The 21,593-nt window shown below is 44.7% G+C and overlaps 2 protein-coding genes across 3 annotated transcripts; one reads left to right on the forward strand and one right to left on the reverse strand.

The window, feature by feature from the left end:
* The first annotated feature begins 253 nt into the window (after nucleotides 1–253).
* Nucleotides 254–5,008, forward strand: LOC139365015 (myosin regulatory light chain 2, skeletal muscle). Its single transcript, XM_071102319.1, has 7 exons — nucleotides 254–476; nucleotides 1,188–1,286; nucleotides 2,986–3,061; nucleotides 3,393–3,497; nucleotides 3,716–3,794; nucleotides 3,905–3,953; nucleotides 4,050–5,008. Exons 1-7 carry the CDS (start codon nucleotides 474–476, stop codon nucleotides 4,149–4,151), a joined length of 513 nt encoding a protein of 170 aa, XP_070958420.1. The 5' UTR covers nucleotides 254–473; the 3' UTR covers nucleotides 4,152–5,008.
* Nucleotides 5,009–5,319: 311 nt separating this feature from the next.
* LOC139365014 (TBC1 domain family member 10B-like) lies at nucleotides 5,320–18,139 on the reverse strand. Of its 2 annotated transcripts, none has more exons than XM_071102316.1 (10): nucleotides 17,663–18,139; nucleotides 15,291–16,448; nucleotides 11,442–11,541; nucleotides 11,239–11,346; nucleotides 10,536–10,642; nucleotides 10,289–10,403; nucleotides 10,079–10,144; nucleotides 9,815–10,004; nucleotides 9,583–9,737; nucleotides 5,320–9,423 (listed from the first exon to the last, which is right to left on the reverse strand). In XM_071102316.1, exons 2-10 carry the CDS (start codon nucleotides 16,427–16,429, stop codon nucleotides 8,524–8,526), a joined length of 2,880 nt encoding a protein of 959 aa, XP_070958417.1. In that variant the 5' UTR covers nucleotides 16,430–16,448; nucleotides 17,663–18,139; the 3' UTR covers nucleotides 5,320–8,523. The 2 variants fall into 2 exon arrangements, with proteins under 2 accessions (XP_070958417.1, XP_070958419.1); XM_071102318.1 differs by having other exon boundaries at nucleotides 5,322–9,423; nucleotides 15,300–16,448; nucleotides 17,663–18,113.
* Nucleotides 18,140–21,593: the final 3,454 nt, after the last annotated feature.

Below are 21,593 nucleotides of genomic sequence, written 5' to 3' on the forward strand. Positions count from 1 at the left end.
TGTAATGTAAAAACTAAAGTCAATGATAGGTTGATGTGCCACACTGAAGGGTGATGGTGATGGAGACTATGGAGGGGTGGGACGGTACCAAGATGTGTCCAGCCAGCCAGCAGTCCATCAAGCCTTTTACGTCCTGAATGTCCATATTAGTCCACGTGGGACACTAAACGTATGGCCTGGTCCCTGTTGTATCGGGTTCCCTTCATTCCAAGACTCCTGGGTCTATTTCTGATCTCCTGTAAGGTGATAGCTTGTCCCTCATTCTGCCTGTCGCTTAACTTTTGCTTCAAACTCATCCCTCCCTCTCTCCCTCTCTCCCTCTCTCTGCCTCTACAAATCCAAACTTGAGGCTGTGGCTAAAGTTAGCGCGGTCTACAGAGGTATATAAGCCCCCGAGGATAGGGGTTTAATGCGGCTTCACATCAGTCTCTTCTCTTGTTGACCATCCAAACCTCCATACATACCGTCTCGAGATGGTGAGTAACACCGGTCCTCACTTTCTGACTGCTTACCTGTCCACTACTCTGTGTGCTGTCGATGGGAACCTCCAGGAATAACACAGCATTTCCATATTTTCTTGTTTTTCTATTTTAAGCTTTTTTGCTAGATTGAAAAAGAAATTATGGAACAACTTTTTAAAACTCAACCATACTTTTTTGGGTGGTGACATTTTTTGACATTTTGTGTAAAGCTGTTCCTGGATATACAATATCATTCACAGGATCTAAACATTTTGTTAACACTTTATTAACAACATTTATATAAAACATGCTGTAAACGGTTAGCTACCTGAGGAAAATTAATGTTTTAATACATCCACATTCAAAAACACTGTCCTCTGTCCTGAGCCAGAGAAAGAATGTTCCTGAACTGTTCTGAGAACGTTTCAAGAGCTAGGTAGTAAGGGATGTTAAACTACATTTAAGACATAGTGGCAGGATTTAATGGTGGACCACACATATTCACCCCACATCACACTGATAGTCAGATCAAAGACTGTAACGCTAGATGGCGGACGGAACAGTGTACTGGACCTACACACAAGGACATCCTTTCACCTGTCGCTGACCAGGAACAGCTTGACACTGAAGTCAAAGGTCACTAATTGGCCTCCTGAGGGCTACAGCTGAAGGATGAACAGACCTAGAAGGTCCCATTGTTAAGCAGTTGATGTGTTTGTCCTTCAGGCACCCAAGAAGGCCAAGAGGAGGGGAGCAGCAGCAGAGGGCGGTTCCTCCAACGTGTTCTCCATGTTTGAGCAGAGCCAGATCCAGGAGTACAAGGAGGTGAGGATTTCTTAACACACTATGCAACACCTCATCACTTTTACACCTTAAAATGTCAATGGGATAGATTTCCTTTCAACTCCCTATCTGGGCTGAGAGTGAGTGACTCTAGTCTGACCACCAGTCAGTTTCATTGTAACCTAATTCTGCTGTAGAGTGGCTGAAATAGTTGCTAACACTGAAACAGACAGGCACAGCGGCTAAATTGATACTGTTATAATCATGAGTCAATCATGGTGTACTGTTTTCCTTGTTTTATTAAAGGAGCGAACCCCAAATTAGATTTAGGTGGCTGGCCTCTGATTGGTAAATTCTCAGTGCAGTTGCTATTTTGTCTGCCCCCCCCCCCCCCTCCCAACTTAAAAAAGCAAAAGAATGTCATGAGGAGAAGCTCTGAAGTTTCTGTAACCTTTTGAAGCTCTCCAGGCCTCCCTCTCGTCTGAGCCTTCAGCTGTCACTCAACCTCTCATCTTAAGTCCTCTGCTGCTGAGGGCTGCATGTTTAAGTATGGCAGGACAACTGGGCCCTGGCTGGCACTCTGCACACAGAGGAGAGGGGAAGGGCAGTGAGGGGGGCGGGGATGAATGGGGGGTGACTGGGGGGGATTGGGGGTGGACAGGGTGAGAACAGGTGGGGACAGAGGAGAACAGAAGAGGTGTGGGGGCACCTTCTTGAGCTTCTGATAAGGTCTAGAGTTTGGAAGGTAGGTTAGTGTACCTGTTTATGAGGAGAGGAAGGTCGGAGAGGTGAACGGTATGTAGATGAAAGACGGAGGGTAGAAAGTGGAAGGAGTGTCGGGAAGGATACTGTATGTATGGAAGGATGGATAAGGTCAGGAAATAGGGATCTGGCAGTAGGTGGGAGATTGTATATGATAGTATGTGTTTTCAAAAGTGTTGTCAAGGAATATGGGCACAGACTTGACGGAGGGAATTCTTGCTGCTGTAAGTGATACAGACTTCTTAAGTTTCACTTGGGGAATGTCTGACATCATCATTGGGACCGTCTTAACACTTTGTAAGGATGGGGGGGAGTGTGTGTGCATGTGTGTGAGTCAGGAAGATGGATTACCAGCTTCTTTTTTAAGTTCAAGATCAACCATGGGGGTCCTCTTGGGTTTCATAGACGTAAGAGATGAGGTCCAGAGATAGGCTGGGACAGTGGAAGAAGGATTTAACAGGTGTAACTTAATGAGCTCTCCCTAAATTAACGTGTAAGAATTTAAATTTCTTCTGTTCTTCTTTTTTTTTGTAACCCTAACAAGGGTTACATAGCATTGTGACATAAATAGGCAGCACCTGACACTTAAATGACCATAGTTGACAGAGGTGTCTCTAAGTTGTATGGAGTGCACATGGTACTCACGTCCCACTACGCACAGGACTGAACCCCCCCTCCTCCATGTGCCACTATACACAGGACTGAACCCCCCCTCCTCCATGTCCCACTACACACAAGACTGAACCCCCCCTTCTCCACGTCCTACTACGCACAGGACTGAACCCCCCCTCCTCCATGTTCCACTACGCACAGGACTGAACCCCCCCCCCCACATCCTACTACGCACAGGACTGAACCCACTCTCCTCCATGTCCCACTGGGGATGACAACTTGGCAGACTCTGGTGACTGGTGTTCATGTCATGCCAGACATTATCTGTCTTCCTCACTTCTTCCCTCCCTCCTTCCCACCTTCTCAGGCTTTCACAATCATTGACCAGAACAGAGACGGTATCATCAGCAAGGATGACTTGAGGGACGTGCTGGCCTCAATGGGTGAGCAAGGGTTACATTTAAGACCTTTTAAGATTCTGAGGACATATGTGACTGACTTGTCTCTATTAAAAGTGTGCCTTAGTATGTCCACAATGTCCTATATGTACTGTATATGTGTGTGTGTGTGTGTGTGTGTGTGTGTGTGTGTGTGTGTGTGTGTGTGTGTGTGTGTGTGTGTGTGTGTGTGTGTGTGTGTGTGTGTGTGAGAGAGAGAGAGAGAGAGAGAGAGAGAGAGAGAGAGAGAGAGAGAGAGAGAGAGAGAGAGAGAGAGAGAGAGATAGATAGATAGATAATGGTTCTAGCTAACCTCCACTCCCTCCCTGCTCTGTAGGCCAGTTGAATGTGAAGAATGAGGAGCTGGAAGCCATGGTCAAGGAGGCCAGCGGCCCCATCAACTTCACCGTCTTCCTCACCATGTTCGGAGAGAAGCTCAAGGGTGGGTCTATAACTCACTGTACTTGCTTGCTTTATTTCTGTTGCACATCTCCTAATTTCTTAATTTGACTCTGTTAGGCTCACTGTCTAACTTGTTATAACCAGGTGATAATCGCTTCAAAGTGTTAGTGGCTTTCTAAGTACACTCCCATATCTGAGGACATTGCATGTGTCTTGCTGCCAGTGTAACATGCCTGACTGATGCTTTGTGTGTCTCAGGTGCTGATCCCGAGGATGTCATCGTTAGTGCTTTCAAGGTCTTGGACCCCGATGCTACCGGTTTCATCAAGAAGGACTTGTGAGAATATTTCCTTCCTTATTTTACAGTTTACAGTAGTAATGAGTGCACTCCATAACAGAATCCACAGCTTCATGAATGTTTCTGACTTTGTCTCCCTCTCTCTCTAGCCTTCAGGAGCTCCTGACCACTCAGTGCGACAGGTTCTCTGCAGAGGAGGTGAATACATTTCTAATCATTCAGTTTGAATATCATCATGATCTCTCGTTGTCCCTTGACTTGGCGAGTGGCTGACCCTCCTTCTCCTCCCCTCAGATGAAGAACCTGTGGGCTGCCTTCCCCCCAGATGTGGCCGGCAATGTAGACTACAAGCAAATCTGCTACGTCATCACACACGGAGAGGAGAAGGAGGAGTAATGAAACAGACAGAAGAAAAGAAAACAGCCTCCCTTGTCATTCTACCTTCCTGCTCCTCTCTTCTTCCTTCTATTCTCTCATACCTTCCTTCTCTTTATGTGTACTCATGTGCTCTGTCTCTCACTCACACAAATTCTCTAAAAGACTTGTCTCCACTCAAGACATTTGTGTGAGAGCGGGTGCTCATGGGTTGTCTGTTTGTTCGTGGGGATATGGGATTATTTTCAATAAAAATGATCTTTTAACATCTCCATCTCTTTCTCAACCGCTTTCCCTTCCCTTAACCCTCTTCCTCCTTTTCATCTCTTACTCCTATCATTGGTTGTTTCCCCAGTCTCTCTGTTAGAAGAAATGCACACAGCAAGTCGTATTCCACTGCTGTGGTATGGATGTGTAAACCCCAAGGTGAAAAGGAGCACCAGTCTTTGCCTCGGCTGCAACAGCTGAGGTTAGACCTGGAAGTCCTTTCACTCCCCCTTAATTTAACCCTCAGGTGGGCAAATAAACCAAACAGAGGGATATCGATCTATAAATATTGTAGATGTTATCTCCTGTAGACAAGATGGGAAAATAGGAGATATTCTAAGAAGGAATGAGGCTAGAGAAAAACATGGTCTCCTTAAAGTGACGGCTACGTTTTTCTCAAGAAGTGAAAGGCTGCTAGAGAGAAGAGAAAGGACCCAAAGAAAACACTCGTCTTCACCTCCTTTCCCTCCTCCCTTTCCTCCTTTAGTTCTACCTCTTTGTTTTCTATAAGCTCCTTTGTTTTCTGCACCTGGACTAGCTTTAGTCTGCCAGAAACTCCTCTGTAACGAATAAAAGGGACTAACTGTGAATAAAAGCTCTTATCTTTTGTACACTAGTGTCTCTGTTCATGAGTGGTTCTGATAGAGTGGGATTGAGAAACAACAGGGCTGGTGTGGGTGTATTTCCTGTGCTGTGTGCATTGGGGGAAGAAATACAAATTGTCTGAGACACCACCAAAATCTTATCCGCAGACTAGGCCCATTTGTAAAGACAGCAATCATACATCTTTACTGCCCCCTGCTGGACCATAGACTGTCTGAAATATGAAGTTTTTCCAGAATGGAATAAAATGTTCATGCACAGCTCATTGGGAGAATGTGGGCTAAATCAATATGAAACAAGAATGCAAGGCAGAGCAGGATCTTTAATATATTATGGTTTATTATTCATCACAACTGTCATTATCATTATTAATTAAATACATCATGTGTAGATTTTCTGCAGTTAAGGAATGCATTTCAATATCTAGGATTTTATTTTTCCACCAATAACAGTTCCATGTAAACTTAAAACAACAAAATACATACAGTTGGGGAGAAACCATGACAAAATAGAAAAACATAACAGCAACAACCTTTAAAAAAAATCTAATCAGTGGGACGCTCCCGATTAAAAGCAATCAAGCTCAAGGATTTCAGGACCAATGCAGAAATGCACTCAGGACCCAAGTGTCTCTGTTGACTCATCCTGGCTATTTCAGGCATGAGGACTGATTCCAGATCAAGATCAGTTTGGGAGCAATGACAGGATGACTGTCACGACCTCTTGATGACTCAACATAGAATTGAGGACCTTAAGGAGCCTACCCAATTGGATGAAGCCAGGGACTGCTTGGAGAAATATTGCTCTATCCTGATTGGTTAGCATTAGCATTCTCAGGGTTCTCCAACATTCTCAGAGTTCTCCAACTTCTATTTATTGCCATGAAAACTACTGATCTCAGCAGTGGCATTGCTGGCCGTCAGTGCTGCTGTTTGACAACATGCTTTGTGAACAGTAAGGTTTGCATAAACATGTTCAAGTCATCTTCGCCGACTCTACTCTGATCCAAGTGATTCTGAGAAGACTGAAAGCAAAATGTGGGGGAAGAAGGGGGAAAGCATGAGCTTAAAAAATAACATGAGTTGAGGAAAAAAGACAAATAGTGAACAAAAAGGACATTTTGGCTACGATTACACTAAAGACCCTCCTCTCCTACAAAAACAGTACAGAGAATGAGTGTTAAGAGAATCAACGGTTTCCACCAAGGAATGGTGTTACAGTAACTAACCGGCACTATCCATCTAATGTACAGTATAGATACGTTACATAACACTGTGTGTGAGTGGGTTAGGGAGTTATTAAAACATCATGGTGGTTGGTTACAACATACTGGCGTGACAAAGACAGACAACTTCAGATCTTCAATTTACAACCCTTGTCAGAGTTGACTAAATGCCTCCCAGTATCTCATACAGTACTTTATGACCTTCGGCTCACTCAAATGATGTCATATCTAAAATACTCATGTGAATCTTAGTTCATCGGTTGATGGTCATTCCCCTGTTCTTCAATCACTGTCAGGTTTAATACTGTAATAAGGTAAATGGAGAATTGTGGACCTAACATTATCCATAGCTACCACAGTAAACTTGAAATATGAAATGACATAAACAGGATTTGTTATCTTAGAAGATGAGGACAAATGTGCAATAATGAAATCAAAAAAGCCATACCAGTATCTAAAAAAAAAACAATACTTAACATTATCCTCAAACTGGGCTTCACATCGCCAGCCATCCTTCCAGTTAACCAGGTGTACTTTACTCGCATAGAAAAATAGCAGTCAAATCCAAAATAAAGAATACATATATAATATGATTAAATTAACCAACTTTGTACATAAATACATCATAGCCTGAAGGTCAGAGTTCAGAGGTTAATGCTACATTGGCAAGCCTGACCCACCCAGCACCAAGTGGCTTCCTATGGGTCCTAAAGGCGCAGGTGTAAGAGGTGAAACTATCCCATTGAGATGGAAATAGGCCTCATCATTGTATCTGTGCCATTATAGCATCTGTGACAGCTTCATTGAGGCAATCTCCATTTCAAAGTAGTCAATTTTCTTCTTCCCTATTGGCTGATCCCTCCCGATGTCCTGGTTGCACAACTCCAACAGGGTCACCAGTAGGGATCGGTCAATGAAGTTGGAAGTCCCACCATGTTGACTACATTCAAATGGTGGAAGCCCTCATGGCCCTGCTCATGCTAAAACAGCCCTTTGGCCACTAGAGGCCTCTATCATTCTGTATGAACTATCCAGATGAGATTCAACAATCTACCTACCTACCAAACAGGAGTGGTCAACTTAAGTTTCTCAAATCACTCTAAATAGATCACATTCCAAATGGGTTAATTTAATAAAAGCCTCACCCTTATTACTATTTGGCTAAATAAAATATATATTATTTAATTTATCACAAGCAGAAAAATAATAGATGGACATTTGGTCTGACGGGCAGATTCAGAGTTGTCATTGAATGCAGAAGGACCCTCCCTCACTGAACTACCAGTATCTATTATCATCTCCCACTATAAAACATACTCAAGAGAAACTTGAAAAGACAAAAAAAAAAATTACATTCTAAAATTAAATCACTCTGTGTTGTTAGGGAGGTGCCATCCTGATCCATGCATGTCTGTCTGTCAAGGCTCAGAATGTCATGTTCATTTCTCCCTCTCCTTACAAACCCTCCCTATCGCAGTGTACATCTTTCCATTTACCTGTTATCTCTCCATTTACCTTTAGTCACTGGTCAGAGGACTAGAGATCAAGAGATGAGAGAAAGGGGGGAGAAAACAAGCAACTCAAAAAAGAAGACAAAGACATGAGAGAAAGAGCAGAGAAACTGGGTGGCAATATTGAACGGTAACTCAGCTCACTACGCTACTAAGGCACACACTCACACAACACTTAACACTACAATAAATAGGTCATCCCAGACATCCAAATACCATAGTACTACCAGCAATCACAGTCTTCAGTGCCTGGGTTTGAGATATTTTTCAATTGTTTACTTTTATCTGCAGGCATTCCGGTTGGACATCTGACCACAAACTGGACATGACAACGCACTCAAGGGTCCTACATGGATTTAGGATGTTCTATTTACACCCAATCTATAACTCCCACCTACTCTATGTCCAACGGCTTGTCTGTCCACCAGCTATAGTCTGATAAAAACAAAATAAAATAATAAACTAAATGAGAAAACAGTTGTGTGATGTTGGGAGATCCATTGTGAACCACACAGACAATTCTCCAGTTGCAAAAGGAAACGTGTCCCATCTTAATTATTCAAACTCATTGATGAAGAAAGCATGAGGGGGTTATATGAGGGGCATGACCCCTGGGGTGCTAATAAAACCATGATCCAGATGTCTCCTGACTATATGTAGTCCTCAAGATGCACTATACAGGAGGCCTTCTCCTTTTCTCTCTCTCGTTCTACTTCTGGGGGTCTTTTGTTTCCATGTCCTCTTTTTTTCCTTCTCTGTTTTCTTTCTGAAGGAATAACAGGAGAAACTAGGCTGAATCTCTTGGTGCTGTGGCTCCATTCTTCTCCTCTGCCTCTCCTCCCCCTCTGTCCTTTTTCTTCCCCCCTTTCTCCTTTTTCTTCTCTTTCTCTGCCCGCTCCTTCTCCTTCTTCTGGCTCTCCTTGTCTGCTTTGTCCTTCTTCTTCTCCTTCTCTTTCCTCTTCTCCTCCTCCTTCTCTTTCTTCTTGTCTTCCTTGCTCCTCTTCTTCTTCCTGTCATCCTCTCCTCCTGTAGCTGCTGCTGCTGCTGCTCCTCCTCCTCCTCTCCCTCCGTCTGGGAACGGGGGCAGAGGTGTGTTGTTAGCGGTGGGTGATGGGATGGTGGGTGTGATCTGCTCAGAAGTAACTTTGGGGGAGAGGGTGTTGGGTGGTGTATGGTGTACTGGGGCTGATGCACCAGGCTGGCTCTGTGCTGAGGTCTGGGCTGGGCCAGAAGAGGGGCCTGGACCCGACCCAACCAAAGGACTCTGAGAGGCAGGCGCCCTAGCTACAGAGCCACTTGACATGGGTGGTTTGTGGGCGGGGCCTCTGGGTGGGCTTGAAGCTGCAGCTGAGGGGTTCTGTCGCTGCATGGCCTCCATCCCAGAGGCCCCAGAGAAGGAGCCCATCTTCTGAGAACGGAAGGGGGTTTTGGACTTGCGGAAGCCGGGGAGGGAGAGCAGGCTGGAGGAGGCCCTGAGGGGCCCTGGAGGGGGGATGGACCCCAGGAAGGAGAAGCTACCCCCGGAGCTGATGGCGGAGGCCCGACGCTTGTGCTCGTGGATGTCCCGTGTCCCGTGGAGCCTTCGGACAGGCTGGTGGGTCAGTTCGCCCCTGGACTCCCTCCACTTCCTTACCTGAATACTACACTCCCTCTCGATCAGAGCCTCGGTCACCGCTAGGGACACCACCTACACACAGACAGAGACATACAGAGGAAGTCATCAAACCAGATTTAGACACACAGACAGTGAAACGTCAGTTGACTCATTTGACTCGTGTCAATGAGTCAGAGTAGGAGTATGTTTAGAGAACACATGTATGTCTGTAAACACTGTTTACAGTCTCACCTCCTGCACCAATAGGTCCTCTCTGACAGACTCAGGTGGGATGTTCCGGAGGCGCTCCATGGTTTCGTACATGCCCTGGACCTCCCGCAGTTTATCCACCGAGCCAAGCATCTGCTTGAGCAGCACAAGGCCCACACGGAACACTATCTTCACTCCTAGAAAACAGCACAGTTAGCTAATAGTTAGCCACAGCATCATGTGCACTGTGTGTGTGTGTGTCTGTGTGTCTTACCCTCACAGAAGAACATGTCCCACACACGTAGCACACAGGACCACGGCAGGGTGCGTGAAAAGACACACATGAACCACTCGGTCATGTAGAGAATGGGGTCTATCTTAAACTTCTTCAGGTGACGGTAGGCCATGGGACAGACACGACGTAGCAGAGAGAAGAAGATCTCTCCATCCAACTGGATTGCTTCCTAAAAGAATGATGAGTCGGCTCAGTGTACACCGAAGAAGAAGATACAGTGTGTGTGTTCGTTCATTTACTCACCAATCCAGCGCTATAATATCCAGGCAGGTACGTCTCACAGATCTGCACCAGACACCAGAAGGCATGCTGCAAGTTGGGAATATACACATTATACCACATTATGAACACCTAGCCCCATCCCATTACTTCATCATTCTAGAACATTGTTCCCATTCCCAGTCTCCTCCACAGTCCCCCTCCCTCTCTCTGTGTCCCCCAGCAGCCCCTCACCTCGGCAGGCATGTGCATGAGCAGGACAGCAGCCACCGGGGCCTGGGCCTGGCAGTATCCCTCTTCAGGTCTGTACACTGTGTAGGCTTTCAGTACCCGGTACAGATCCTGCTGCCTGGAGGCCACACCAGAAGAGAACAGACAGTTAGCACACATGCACTCAAAGTACATTTTTATTGTACATGTCAGCGTGCTCTACATAGACTGAACAAATCCTATTATACATCAGTAAAGCATGGTAATTTACCCGTGTCCACCGCGAGCAGCAAACATCTCATGGAAGGGGAACTGTCTATGCAGGTCCTTCTCTATAATGTCCAACCATTTAGGGTCTCCCTGCTCCCTCTCCAACTCCTACAGAGATTAAGAGAGAAAGAAATGTTCAGATCATTTCTAATTGAGCAACTTTAAAGCAACATATCTAGTTGGAGCAGCATAATATGGAACAGGACTGAGTATAACTAGGCCTTTAACAAAGCATGTCTGTGTCAGAGTGAAAGCAGAGAAAGGGAAGGAAAAGGGTTTATCTGATATGATCTGTCCAGACCCCCAGGTCTGTGAAGGTAGACCCAGTCAGGCTGGATTACTACCCAGGATAAGAGGCTTAGAGCTGGGGAGGTCTCTGCGCCCCTTAATAAACACCCCTGGAGATCTAACTGGTCGAACGAGCCACAACTCCTCCCCATCACATTAACTTCTGTTCCAGTTAGTCTGTCTACCTAGAGGTCACTGAAGAACTTCTGTACTCAAATATGTTATTTTGATTACAGTGACATTTTGACTACAATGAGCCTAAATAGAGGCTGTAGGAATGATGGCCTCGGATTTGAATGGGTGAAGAGTACATAGGCAGAGTTAGTCTTTTTTGAGTGTCTGCTTCACAATAGACATGTTTTGCATAGTGGAAGTGTGAGTATGAAGACAGAAAGGGTGTGGGTTAGTGGCAGTACCTCAAACTTGCCGGGGTTGGAGTCCAGGAGCTCCTTGCTGTTGGAGAGCAGCTGCCAGGCTTTAGCCCTGAGAGAAGAGGGGATCCCCTTCCTACAGCGCAACTTCACCTGGAACACACACATACACTTATGTTACACTCACATACAATGTATGTAATAGATAAACAATCTCATACCATACATAGCCAGATGTAGCTAAGTACCTTTTGGAAGCGTCTTGAGACCCATTTGTCCCAATTGTTGAACATGTCCAGCCATTTCAGCTCTCTCTGCCGTGCTACATCAACTCTGATGTCCTTATCACTGTAACACATGGAGAAAGAGTTAACACCAAGACACACATGCATGTCAACCACACTGGGCATGTAAGACAGTGTATTTATTGCTTTCCAGGGATTTTTCTGCCATTGAAATCCTTGGGCAGAGCACCTAATTAGTATTTTTTATATATAATTGAAATATATTTTCAGGATGGAAAAACGCTTCCACTGTCAACGTAACCGATTTAAACCAGATCAGATTACTGAGACTGCCAATGTTTGTGCTCCATTGGGCAACACTTACACTGGTGCTAAGTGTCTGGATTATTCCTTTCATCTGGATGATCAGAGTGTGTGGAGAGCACAGCAGAATGATGCCGCCATCATGGCGATCCACAAGAGTCTGTCTGAAGAAGACTCGAAGAGTCGCTTCAATTAGATGTTCAGCATAATTCAGGATAAAGTGTATCGAAAAACTCCAAGAGGAGATGGAACACATAGCACCCATTACCATGTCTTCATCCCCTCTACATTGACTGACCAAATGATTCAAGCTTATCATGCCAACCCCATGTGTGGCCATCTTGGAGTTTACAAGACCTACCGAAGATTACAGGGGGTGGCTTACTGGCCAGGCTTACGGGTTGATACCAAGAAGTTCGTACACAGTGGGAAGTCTGCCAGAAATACAAACCAGACATTGGCAGACATGCCTGGAAACTGCAGCAGACATGGTGAACCATCCCAATGGAGTGCTGGGAATTTACCTCATGGGACCTTTTCCTCCCAACTGGGAAGGAATTTTTATTGGTGGTAGTGGACTACCACACACACTGGTTGGAGTCGTTTCCCCTCCGCAAAGCCACTGCATCCGCCATTGCTCTAATTCTGCGAAGAGGTGTCTTCACCAGATTCCAGACCAAATTCTCTCTGACCGAGGTCCGCAGTTCATATCAGGAATCTACAAAGAGCTCAGTACCTACTGGGGTGTAGCTGGCAACTGACCACGGCCTATCATCCTCAGACCAACCTGACCGAGAAGGTAAACCGCACCTTGAAGGAGATGATTGCTTCATTCTAGGGGGGATCAGCACACAAGGTGGGATCAGCATCTTCCTGAGTTTCGCTTTGCACTGAAATCCACAGTCCAGTAGATTTCTGGGGTAAGATGGACTGAGTCTTGCAAAGTTCCAACATTTCACCTGACTGCCCAGCATTTGATGCAGTCCAACAGCACCACACATCGCTAGCTAGAGTGGAGGCCAGCAGAATCAAAGCCAAACAATGACAGGTCAGAAACTATGACAAACATAGACGAGAGTTTCCCACCACAGTCTCATGTCTGGGTCTGTTATCATCTATCAAAGGCTTCCAAACAGTCCACTGCCAAGCTAGCTTCAAGATGGAAAGATCCATACTGTGTGGTGCAGCAGTTGGGGCCGGTGAACTACTTAGTCTGTTTGGAGGACACTTGGGAAGATGTCAGGACGGTGCATGTTGTTGACCTAAAGCCCTGCTACCTGCTATCTTCTTGGAGGGGGACTTCCCTGGTTTAGTGTAGGAGAAATCTGAACCTGCCAAAACCTGCATCCTCTCTGTTTCTACAGGCTTTGGCAAAATCCTGCACGGAGCCTTCACCATGCCCTGCCACTTTAAGTCGCATCAGCAGTCAGGAAGGAGGAAATAACGATAGCTCTTCCGGCTCTCTTAGTTAAAGGGAGTTTGCATAAGAGTTATTGTTTATTGTTGTTTGAACTGTATTGATTTTGTGTGGGACCATTTACATTTGGCCAAGAAGATTTTTAGGCATTTTAAGGCCTTCTTTGTATTGTCTATGAACACACACTCCACACACCCATTCATACCGCCCCCCTCTGAGGTAATGCAGAATATTGCAAATCATCGAATGTTGATGACTGGGCTCTTTCTTGTCAATTGTTTCTATGAAGTTGCCTTGACATTATTATTGGTTGGGTTACCCCTGTGCTGTGACATGCGTTTTATATGGTGTCTTATCTCTTCTCTCCACTGGCTATCTGGAAAACAGGCTACACTCTAGGCAGTCTCTTCTGCTGATGTGTGTGGATCTGGTACTCTATCCTACTCTTTTCCTTTCAGCATGGTTAATACCGGCCTGGCGCCCAAAACAAAATCTTTCTTTACCCCTCTCTAAATATTCCTCTACAAAGTACATAGAAAAGATAATAGACCTCATATTATATATACTATTTTTTATAATAGAATCTTTAAGAACTAACATCAGCAAAATAAAAGCTAAAATTACAAAAACAATCAACTTTGTTATTATGTTTGAGCAAAAGAACACAGCATTAGAAATGGCAAAATGCATAGAATTGCAGGTAATTCACCTTAAACTACAAAAATGTTCTCAGCTCCAAGGCAGAATATGTAGAATTGCAGGAAAGTAGATTTAAAACAGCAAAAATGTCTCTCGGTGCCATGGAGAAATTTGGAGAAATGCAGGAAATTGTCTTAAAAATAAAAAAAATTGGGGGCCTCTAAAATTCAGCCCCACTGACGGGCTGACTGTGCCCCTTGTCACGACCCCTGCCATGCCCACCACTTAACACATTTTTGTTCTGGATTTTAAAAAACTGCTTATCTAAATACGGATATCCTAAGAATGGATGCAGCCACAGGGTCATGTTCATTCAGTAGATTCCAAACAGGAGCGAGTTGTTTTAAATGGAAGCTGTGCGACCTGAGATTCTTTAAAAGGAATACTCATCTACAGATTTATATTATACTTCATATTATATGCTCATTTACAATATTTCTGTCCTACACTACTCTCTCTCACACAGACACCCTTTGATAACGACACTGAAGTGGAACAGGCTTAATCAATACCAAACTAAATCAATAAAACAGAAGAGGAAGTGCACTTAGAGAGACTGTCCGAGGGGAGGGGCAAGATACGTTCTCCAGAAAGAGAGGGAAATGAGTGGCTGGGCGAGGCACAGTCAGTACATATTGTGTCACAAAAGCGCTCTCAGCACTATCTATCTGAGTCACATAAAGGAGAGATGAAGGACAGACCGATAAGTTTAGAGTGGATATAGGGAGGACTGGACAGAAAGTGTGGGGAGGGAGAGATCACTTGGGCAAGATGGGTGACTCGGAGAAGATGACCAAGCCAGGAAAGACGGTTGATTGTCAAAGACTCCAGCCCCCCAAGTCATAGAGTTCTGCTACCGCACGGCAAGCGGTACTGGAGCACCAAGTCTGGGACCAAAAAGCTCCATAACAGCTTCTACCCCCCAGCCATAAGACTGCTTAACAGTTAATCAAATGGCTACCTGGAGTATTTGCATTGACTACCTTTGGTTAATTATACGTTTTTGCACAGACTATGTACACTCACTGGACTCAACCATACTACACTGACATTCCAACACACACACATGCATATTGACGGTACACATACACATATCCACTCCCACTATGATTCTGCTACCCTCTGTTTAGATCTATGCATAGTCACTTTACCCCTACCTATGTATTGTGTTACTATTTTACCTTTAGTTTATTTAGCAAATGTATGGCTTTTTTTCATTTTTACTCTGCACTGTTGGTTAAGGACTAGTAAGTAAGCATTTTACGGTAAGGTCTACTACAACTGTTGTAGTCTGCGCATGTGACAATTAGAATTTTCTTTAAGAGAGAAAAAACAAACCAGTGTAATTGCCCATCTACAGTCAGAGTGAAGACACAATAGATGTGTATTTTACATGGGTGTGTGCATAGAGTGAGGGTGTGTTTTTGTTTTACCATGCCCACCTGCCCTCGCTGTACTGGGTCCCGCCGAGGAAGCCATATTTGTCAGTGCGTCTAACAGCCAGGCCGTTGATCTCAGAGTCTGACCCGATAGAGCTACCATCCTCCCCCAGGCCAGACAGAGACTCCAGGGTCCCTGACATCATGCTGGCTGACTCCAAGTAGCTGAGGGTGTCTGGGGCTGGGGCTCTGGGGTAGGGCAGGGAGAGGGAGACAGGTTCCTGGATCACTGGGGGGCTGGGGTGCCCTGCTCTGGAGGGGGTGTTGGGTAGCTCTGCCCTTCTGGGAGATTGGCTTGAGGTCTCAGGTATAGGAGACAGGCTGGGGGTGTCCAGTTTGGGAGGGTTTGGGTGAGGGTTTTGGCTTTCTTCTGGTGGCTGACGATTTTGTGCTTCAGGGGCTGCAGCTGCTTGGGTGGAGTCTGGAGGAGGGGGAGTGTAAGTGGGGGCAGGAGGAGGGGGAGATTCCACCATAGACTGAGGCTGAGCATAATCAGTAGCAGGATTAGTGTTCACAGTGACATGAACACTGGGGTAGAGATTAGGGGTGAGATTAAGACAGGAGGAGGGGCTGGTAGTCTGCTGTGGTACCTCTTGCTCACTGTGGGCCTGTGTAGGGCCCCCTTTGGGGGCATTTAACAGCTCCTTGCCCCCTGGGTTACTCACTTCCTGCTTTATAGCCAACACTGGGCTGGCCCCTGCCCCCATGTATGTCTCCTTTACTCCCTCCCTCAGCCACAATGCTACATCTACAGGTGGGATGGCAGGAGTACCTAGGGCTATTACAGGTAAAGGGGCAGGTCTCTCTGGGGGTATTAGAGGTGGGGGCACTGGAGTCTCTGGAGTTAACGCTGATGAGACGCGTTTGGGGGGACTCGGTGGAGGTCCTCTCCCCCCTCTCTTGGGAGACTTGGGAGAAGGAGGGTGAGAAGGAAGCGTCTCTCCTGGTACAGTTAATGTCAGAGAAGCTTTGTCACCGTACAGAGAGGACTTGGGGATGGGGTTCTCCTTAGGGGGCTCTGGGGTGGTGCTGCTGGGAGGAGGGGGGGCAGTAGAGGGTATGGGGAAGGAGGGGGCAGCATGTGTGTCACCTATAGCTGGAGGTGAGGGGATTAGGGCGGAGATTTCGGCCATGGCGCCTCCTTATTTTCTCCTTGACAGATGGAAAGAGAAGACAGAAAGGTTTCATGAGAAACCAAAGTTAACAGAACTCTTAATCATGATCACATGGTAACAACCTCTCCACATTTCCATAGTGTATTAGAGTAAATTATGTTGGACTGATGATAATAAATAATACTGAGGCCATCAGTCCCTGCCCCACACTTTTCAGTCACAAAAAACAAAGTCTTTGCTTCCACAATGTTAAATTAAGAAGTTGGCCGTATATTTCAAAATCATGGACATTATTTGCGAGATAGGCTAATGCCCAACGTTTTACTGGCTACTATATTGGTGGAATTGCAGTTTTGAACAGTGGGGAAGATTCTAATAACAGACAATGAAAACCAGCTAAAATTAAACAAACACAGTTCCCTTTATCTGAAAGAGGACATTGGCCATTCATTACACACCTACCTCCTACTCTTTGTCTTCTACTTGATATTTAGTTAGTGGACATGGGTTTGGATTTTTCGAATTATTGCCCATTGGGGTATTTTCAACAAGCACCATCTTCACAATACAGTAACAATACAGTAATAGGTAGAATTATGCATGTCTGAGGTTTCACTTAATGTTGTTCAATATGATGATTTGAGCTGTGTTATTTACTATACCCAAACCCACCTCTTAACTTTTGCCCAATATCTATCCAGTGTCATCGAACACTGAAAATTCACGGACAATCTACAGAGCTAGATGTTGACAATGACATGTCTACAATTCAAATACATTGTAGAATACATTCATTCAAAAGACTGCCTGGCCCTTACGATCAACTCAGGTGTGGCCACAAACACTATCAAGTGCATGCACTGACAAACACAACAGTCAGACAAAATTACCTTCGCTAGCAATACACCGATACAGTACATTATTTCTTCTACCAAGATTACGGACAAGATTGTATTTATATTTCGCTGATCTAAGCAGGTTGGTTTGCTAACTCGCGTCAGCCAACGCTAACTACCTAGCTACTATAGCTACCTAAAAACGAACGATTGTGTTTTCATATCCTCTCGAGGCCTCATTCAAAGCAACATAACTTCCCAATTCAACCACAGGAAAATTATATTGTTGCCAAACAGGCATCTTCGTTTTCTAGTGGTCCACTCCCCTCCCTGACGTTGGGGCCCTGCCTGACCATTGGGTCCACGGCCTTGCCCATCCGCTTCCCTCGATATAAACTCTCTCGTGTAAACTTACCCACGGCCCGCGTGTCTACGTGATCCGTCCACCTGGACGCCCAGGGTAGGGGGTTTGTCCGCGGGCCCCCCACAGCTCCGGTCCGCTAAGCTCCTCCGTTCAATGAAAGCACGACAATGAGAAGCTGGACTGTCCAGGCAACAAAGGGAAAATAAATAGACAACGGCTGAGCAGGTTAGGAGGCGCAATGTCCCCCAAAACTAGCTAGCTAGCTAGTTAGTTAGCTTGCTGGCTAATGATGTTAGGCGAGTGTTGTTAACCTAGCTGTCTGTTTGGGTTACTCTCTGACATAACTGCAGAGAGTTTAAATCTTACAAATGTATATCATTTTACGACCAAATGGTATTCCTTTCTTCCAAACTGTCCTTCACAATCAGTGTGGTCGTGCTGCTGTTAGACATTTAGCACAAATCGCCTGCATTTCCTTCTGCTGACAGCCACGTGCGCGCTCCTGTTAGTGCGATCGGGCACTCACACGTATAGGCATAATCGGGACCCTCTGTCAACACGAGTGGCAAAGAAAATAATACTATCAGGTTAAACTAGAACTAAGTAGATAGTATTTGTCTCAAATAATCTTTCATTTTCAAATATGTTGTTAAATTTGTATATGCACCGTTTGATTGAACTAAACTATCCACTGTTTTTTCACGGTAGCAAACATTTACCGGATTGTCGCTGTCTCTCAGTACTCTGCTTCCCTCTGCTGTTGGTATAAGGCCATTACTTTTTAGAATTATACCAACATCTCTACGATTTAACAGCAGGTAGCACAAGACTTTAAGACCAGAATGAGACCAGTAGGTGGCATAAGATATTACAGTTTTTCTCGATTGCTAAACACCAAAACCCATTGGCTGAACAAAGTTCTCAGTTGCCTGGACTCATTTAGCTAATTATGCAGTCTGTTGTCAATACCTTAAACCATTTCACATGGTAAAACACAATTTGCAGATCTCACTTAGACTTTTCAGCAAAACTCTAAACACATTCTCATTCTCAAAACACATTCTGCACTCTAATGCACATGTCATCCATACTGGTAAACACAAGTGGCAACAATCAAATACAAATAGAGAATACATGTCATTGATTGAACACAACCACTCAAAATTGATTTAACCTGTTTCAAATTATACGACACAACCAATATAAGCCAGTTCAGAGCGCAAACAGGTTGTTGAAGGTGGGAAGGAGAAAGTCTGAGAATGGATAGAAGAAAAAATGTGAGAATACGAGGACGAGTGCGTATGTGAGGTGGGCGACGAGGAGGATGAGGAGGGCAAGAAAGAGGACGAGGAGGACGAAGAGGAAGAGGAAGACAAAGAGTGGAAATATCTGATGAAATTTGATCAATAATTATAGACCATGTTCTTGTCCATGAACTGACAATGAGGGAAGCAGGACTTAGAGTGCAACCCAATTTGAGCTGATTTTCTGTGTCCACCATAGTAAGGACATTCAGAGAAGAGAACAGGTACAGGATACTACTGTATTTTTGTAATTGCAAATTTACTGTACTACACTATATGCAGCTGTTTCAATAGACATTTGTAAAGTTAATCACTGTATGTATTGTACTGCATGAATATGTTTTGTAACTGCAGAACTACTTTTGTAGAATTGCAAGGCTGCCACTTGCAGGTGGAAGGACAGCTACATTCATTCGGGAGCAAGAGCCCGTTATAGTTGGCATGGTCCTTCAAGATAATGCAATAAGACTCAGAAAAATCTAGGAACAAGTGATACAAGACAACACACACTTCCAGGGAATCGACAGTGTGAGCATTTCCACAATTGACCGTGTCCTCCATCGTAACAGGATGCGAATGAAACAAGTATACAGAGTACCTTTTGAGCGCAACTCACCAAGGGTGAAAGAACTGCGAGCTCAGTATGTGCAAGTAAGTGTACATTCAGAAACATTTACTGTAATCCAGATAGTCTCCAGTACTAACACATACCATGTGAATGACATTACTCTTCAGTACATACAATGTATGTGAATCAGAAGCCTAATTGTACTCTACGGTATAGCACTGTCTCTGTACGACTTCTGTACGAATCCTACATACAGTTTATTGTATTTCTACACAGACAATATTTGACTTGGAATCCTTGGACAGACCCCATGAGTTCATCTTTGTTGATGAAGCGGGCTTCAATCTAATAAAGAGGAGAAGGAGAGGCCGAAACACGATTGGACAGCGGGCCATTGTTGAAGTCCCTGGTCAACGAGGTGGCAATGTCACAATCTGTGCTGCTATCAGCAACCATGGTGTTTTACATCACCATGTTACACTCGGGCCATATAACACCCAGCACCTTCTAAGATTTATTGCCAATCTAAGAGATATTTTATTTGAGCAGCAGGTTCAAGAGCAGCAGGGTCAAGAGCCAAATGAGAATCACATTCCCACCTATGTGATGGTGTGGGACAATGTCAGTTTCCACCGAGCTGCTCATGTAAGGGAATGGTTTAACATCAATGGGCAGTTTATGAACTTGTACCTCCCTCCATACTCGCCTTTCCTGAATCTGATTGAGGAGTTTTTCTCCTCTTGGAGATGTAAAGTGTATGATAGACAACCAGAGTAAATCTGCTGCAAACCATGGATTTAGCCTGTGGGGATATAGGTGAGGAATCATGTCAGGGCTGGATACGGCACACAAGAGGCTTCTTCCCCCGTTGCCTCAGGAGGGACAATATTGCTTGTGATGTCGACGAAGTGCTCTGGCCTGACCCAGCCCAAAGACAAGAAGAAGCACATTGATCACATGTTTACTCCTTTGAGTATTTAATCAATTTTAGAATAAGGCTGTAACGTAACAAAATGTGGAAAAAGGGAAGGGATCTGAATACTTTCCAGATGCACTGTACATTTGACATCCACAGTAGTACCATGCACAACAGAGGAGGCTGGTGGGAAGAGTTATAGGAGGACAGGCACGTTGTAATAGCTGAAAATGAAATTAACGTAACAGAGTCAAACAAGTGGTTTCCATGCGTTTGATGTTCCTTTCATTCTATTGTGTACATGGTAGGGTTTGGAAGTCATAAGCGTTACTCAATTGTTATTGTCATTGATCCAACCCAGCCACTTACAACTCTCTGAGTAAAGCTCACCTTTATTTATCCAGGTAGACCAGTTGAGAACAAGTTCTCATTTACAACTACAAAGCAGTGTGACACAAACAACAACACAGAGTTACACATGGAATAAACAAGCGTACAGTCAATAACACAACAGAAAAAAAGTCTATATACAGTGTGTGCAAATGGCGTGAGGAGGTAAGGCAATAAATAGGCCATAGTATTTGCATGTGTAAATATTTAGAAGATTGCTATGGAGAAACCAATCCAACGGGGGACACCCAGACATGTCATAGAGTAGGATGGAATCCCTGACTGTTTACAAGGGAACTCCCTGGTTACTGGGTAGCCTCTCCTTCTTTCTTAAGTCTTCCCCTCATTCTTCCCTTTCAAGCTTATGTGGTTTAGAGCATTCTCTCTCTGCACGACTGAAATTGTATAAAAAAGAGGCTACACCGCTGTTGTGACACAACACATTGTTTTCTGTAATGTCCCTCTGGCTCTCAACCCTCACAGTGTTCGGTTCCACCACTAGAGCTGGAAGTATTTACTTTGATTCTGGAGTCTGACAAAATGTTTCCATAATAACAACATGGTTGCATAGTTCTGCATTGAAAAACAACATCTGTGTAATCTCAATGGTAACTTCACATTTTTTCTCTACAATGACTCACTCTGGCTTGTAACTAGGACACACCATTGACATAATGAGGTTAGAGAGAACGTAAAGGATGTGTGATTAATGTTTGAAACCTTGTGTTCCATGTGTTCCTCCATTTTGTTTCTCTTGCCGTTTCCGAGGTCACCATAGTCGCTATGTGTTCCTGGACCTAGGCA

This window comes from Oncorhynchus clarkii, chromosome 13 (genome assembly GCF_045791955.1).
Source record: "Oncorhynchus clarkii lewisi isolate Uvic-CL-2024 chromosome 13, UVic_Ocla_1.0, whole genome shotgun sequence".
Classification (NCBI taxonomy): Eukaryota; Metazoa; Chordata; class Actinopteri; order Salmoniformes; family Salmonidae; genus Oncorhynchus; species Oncorhynchus clarkii.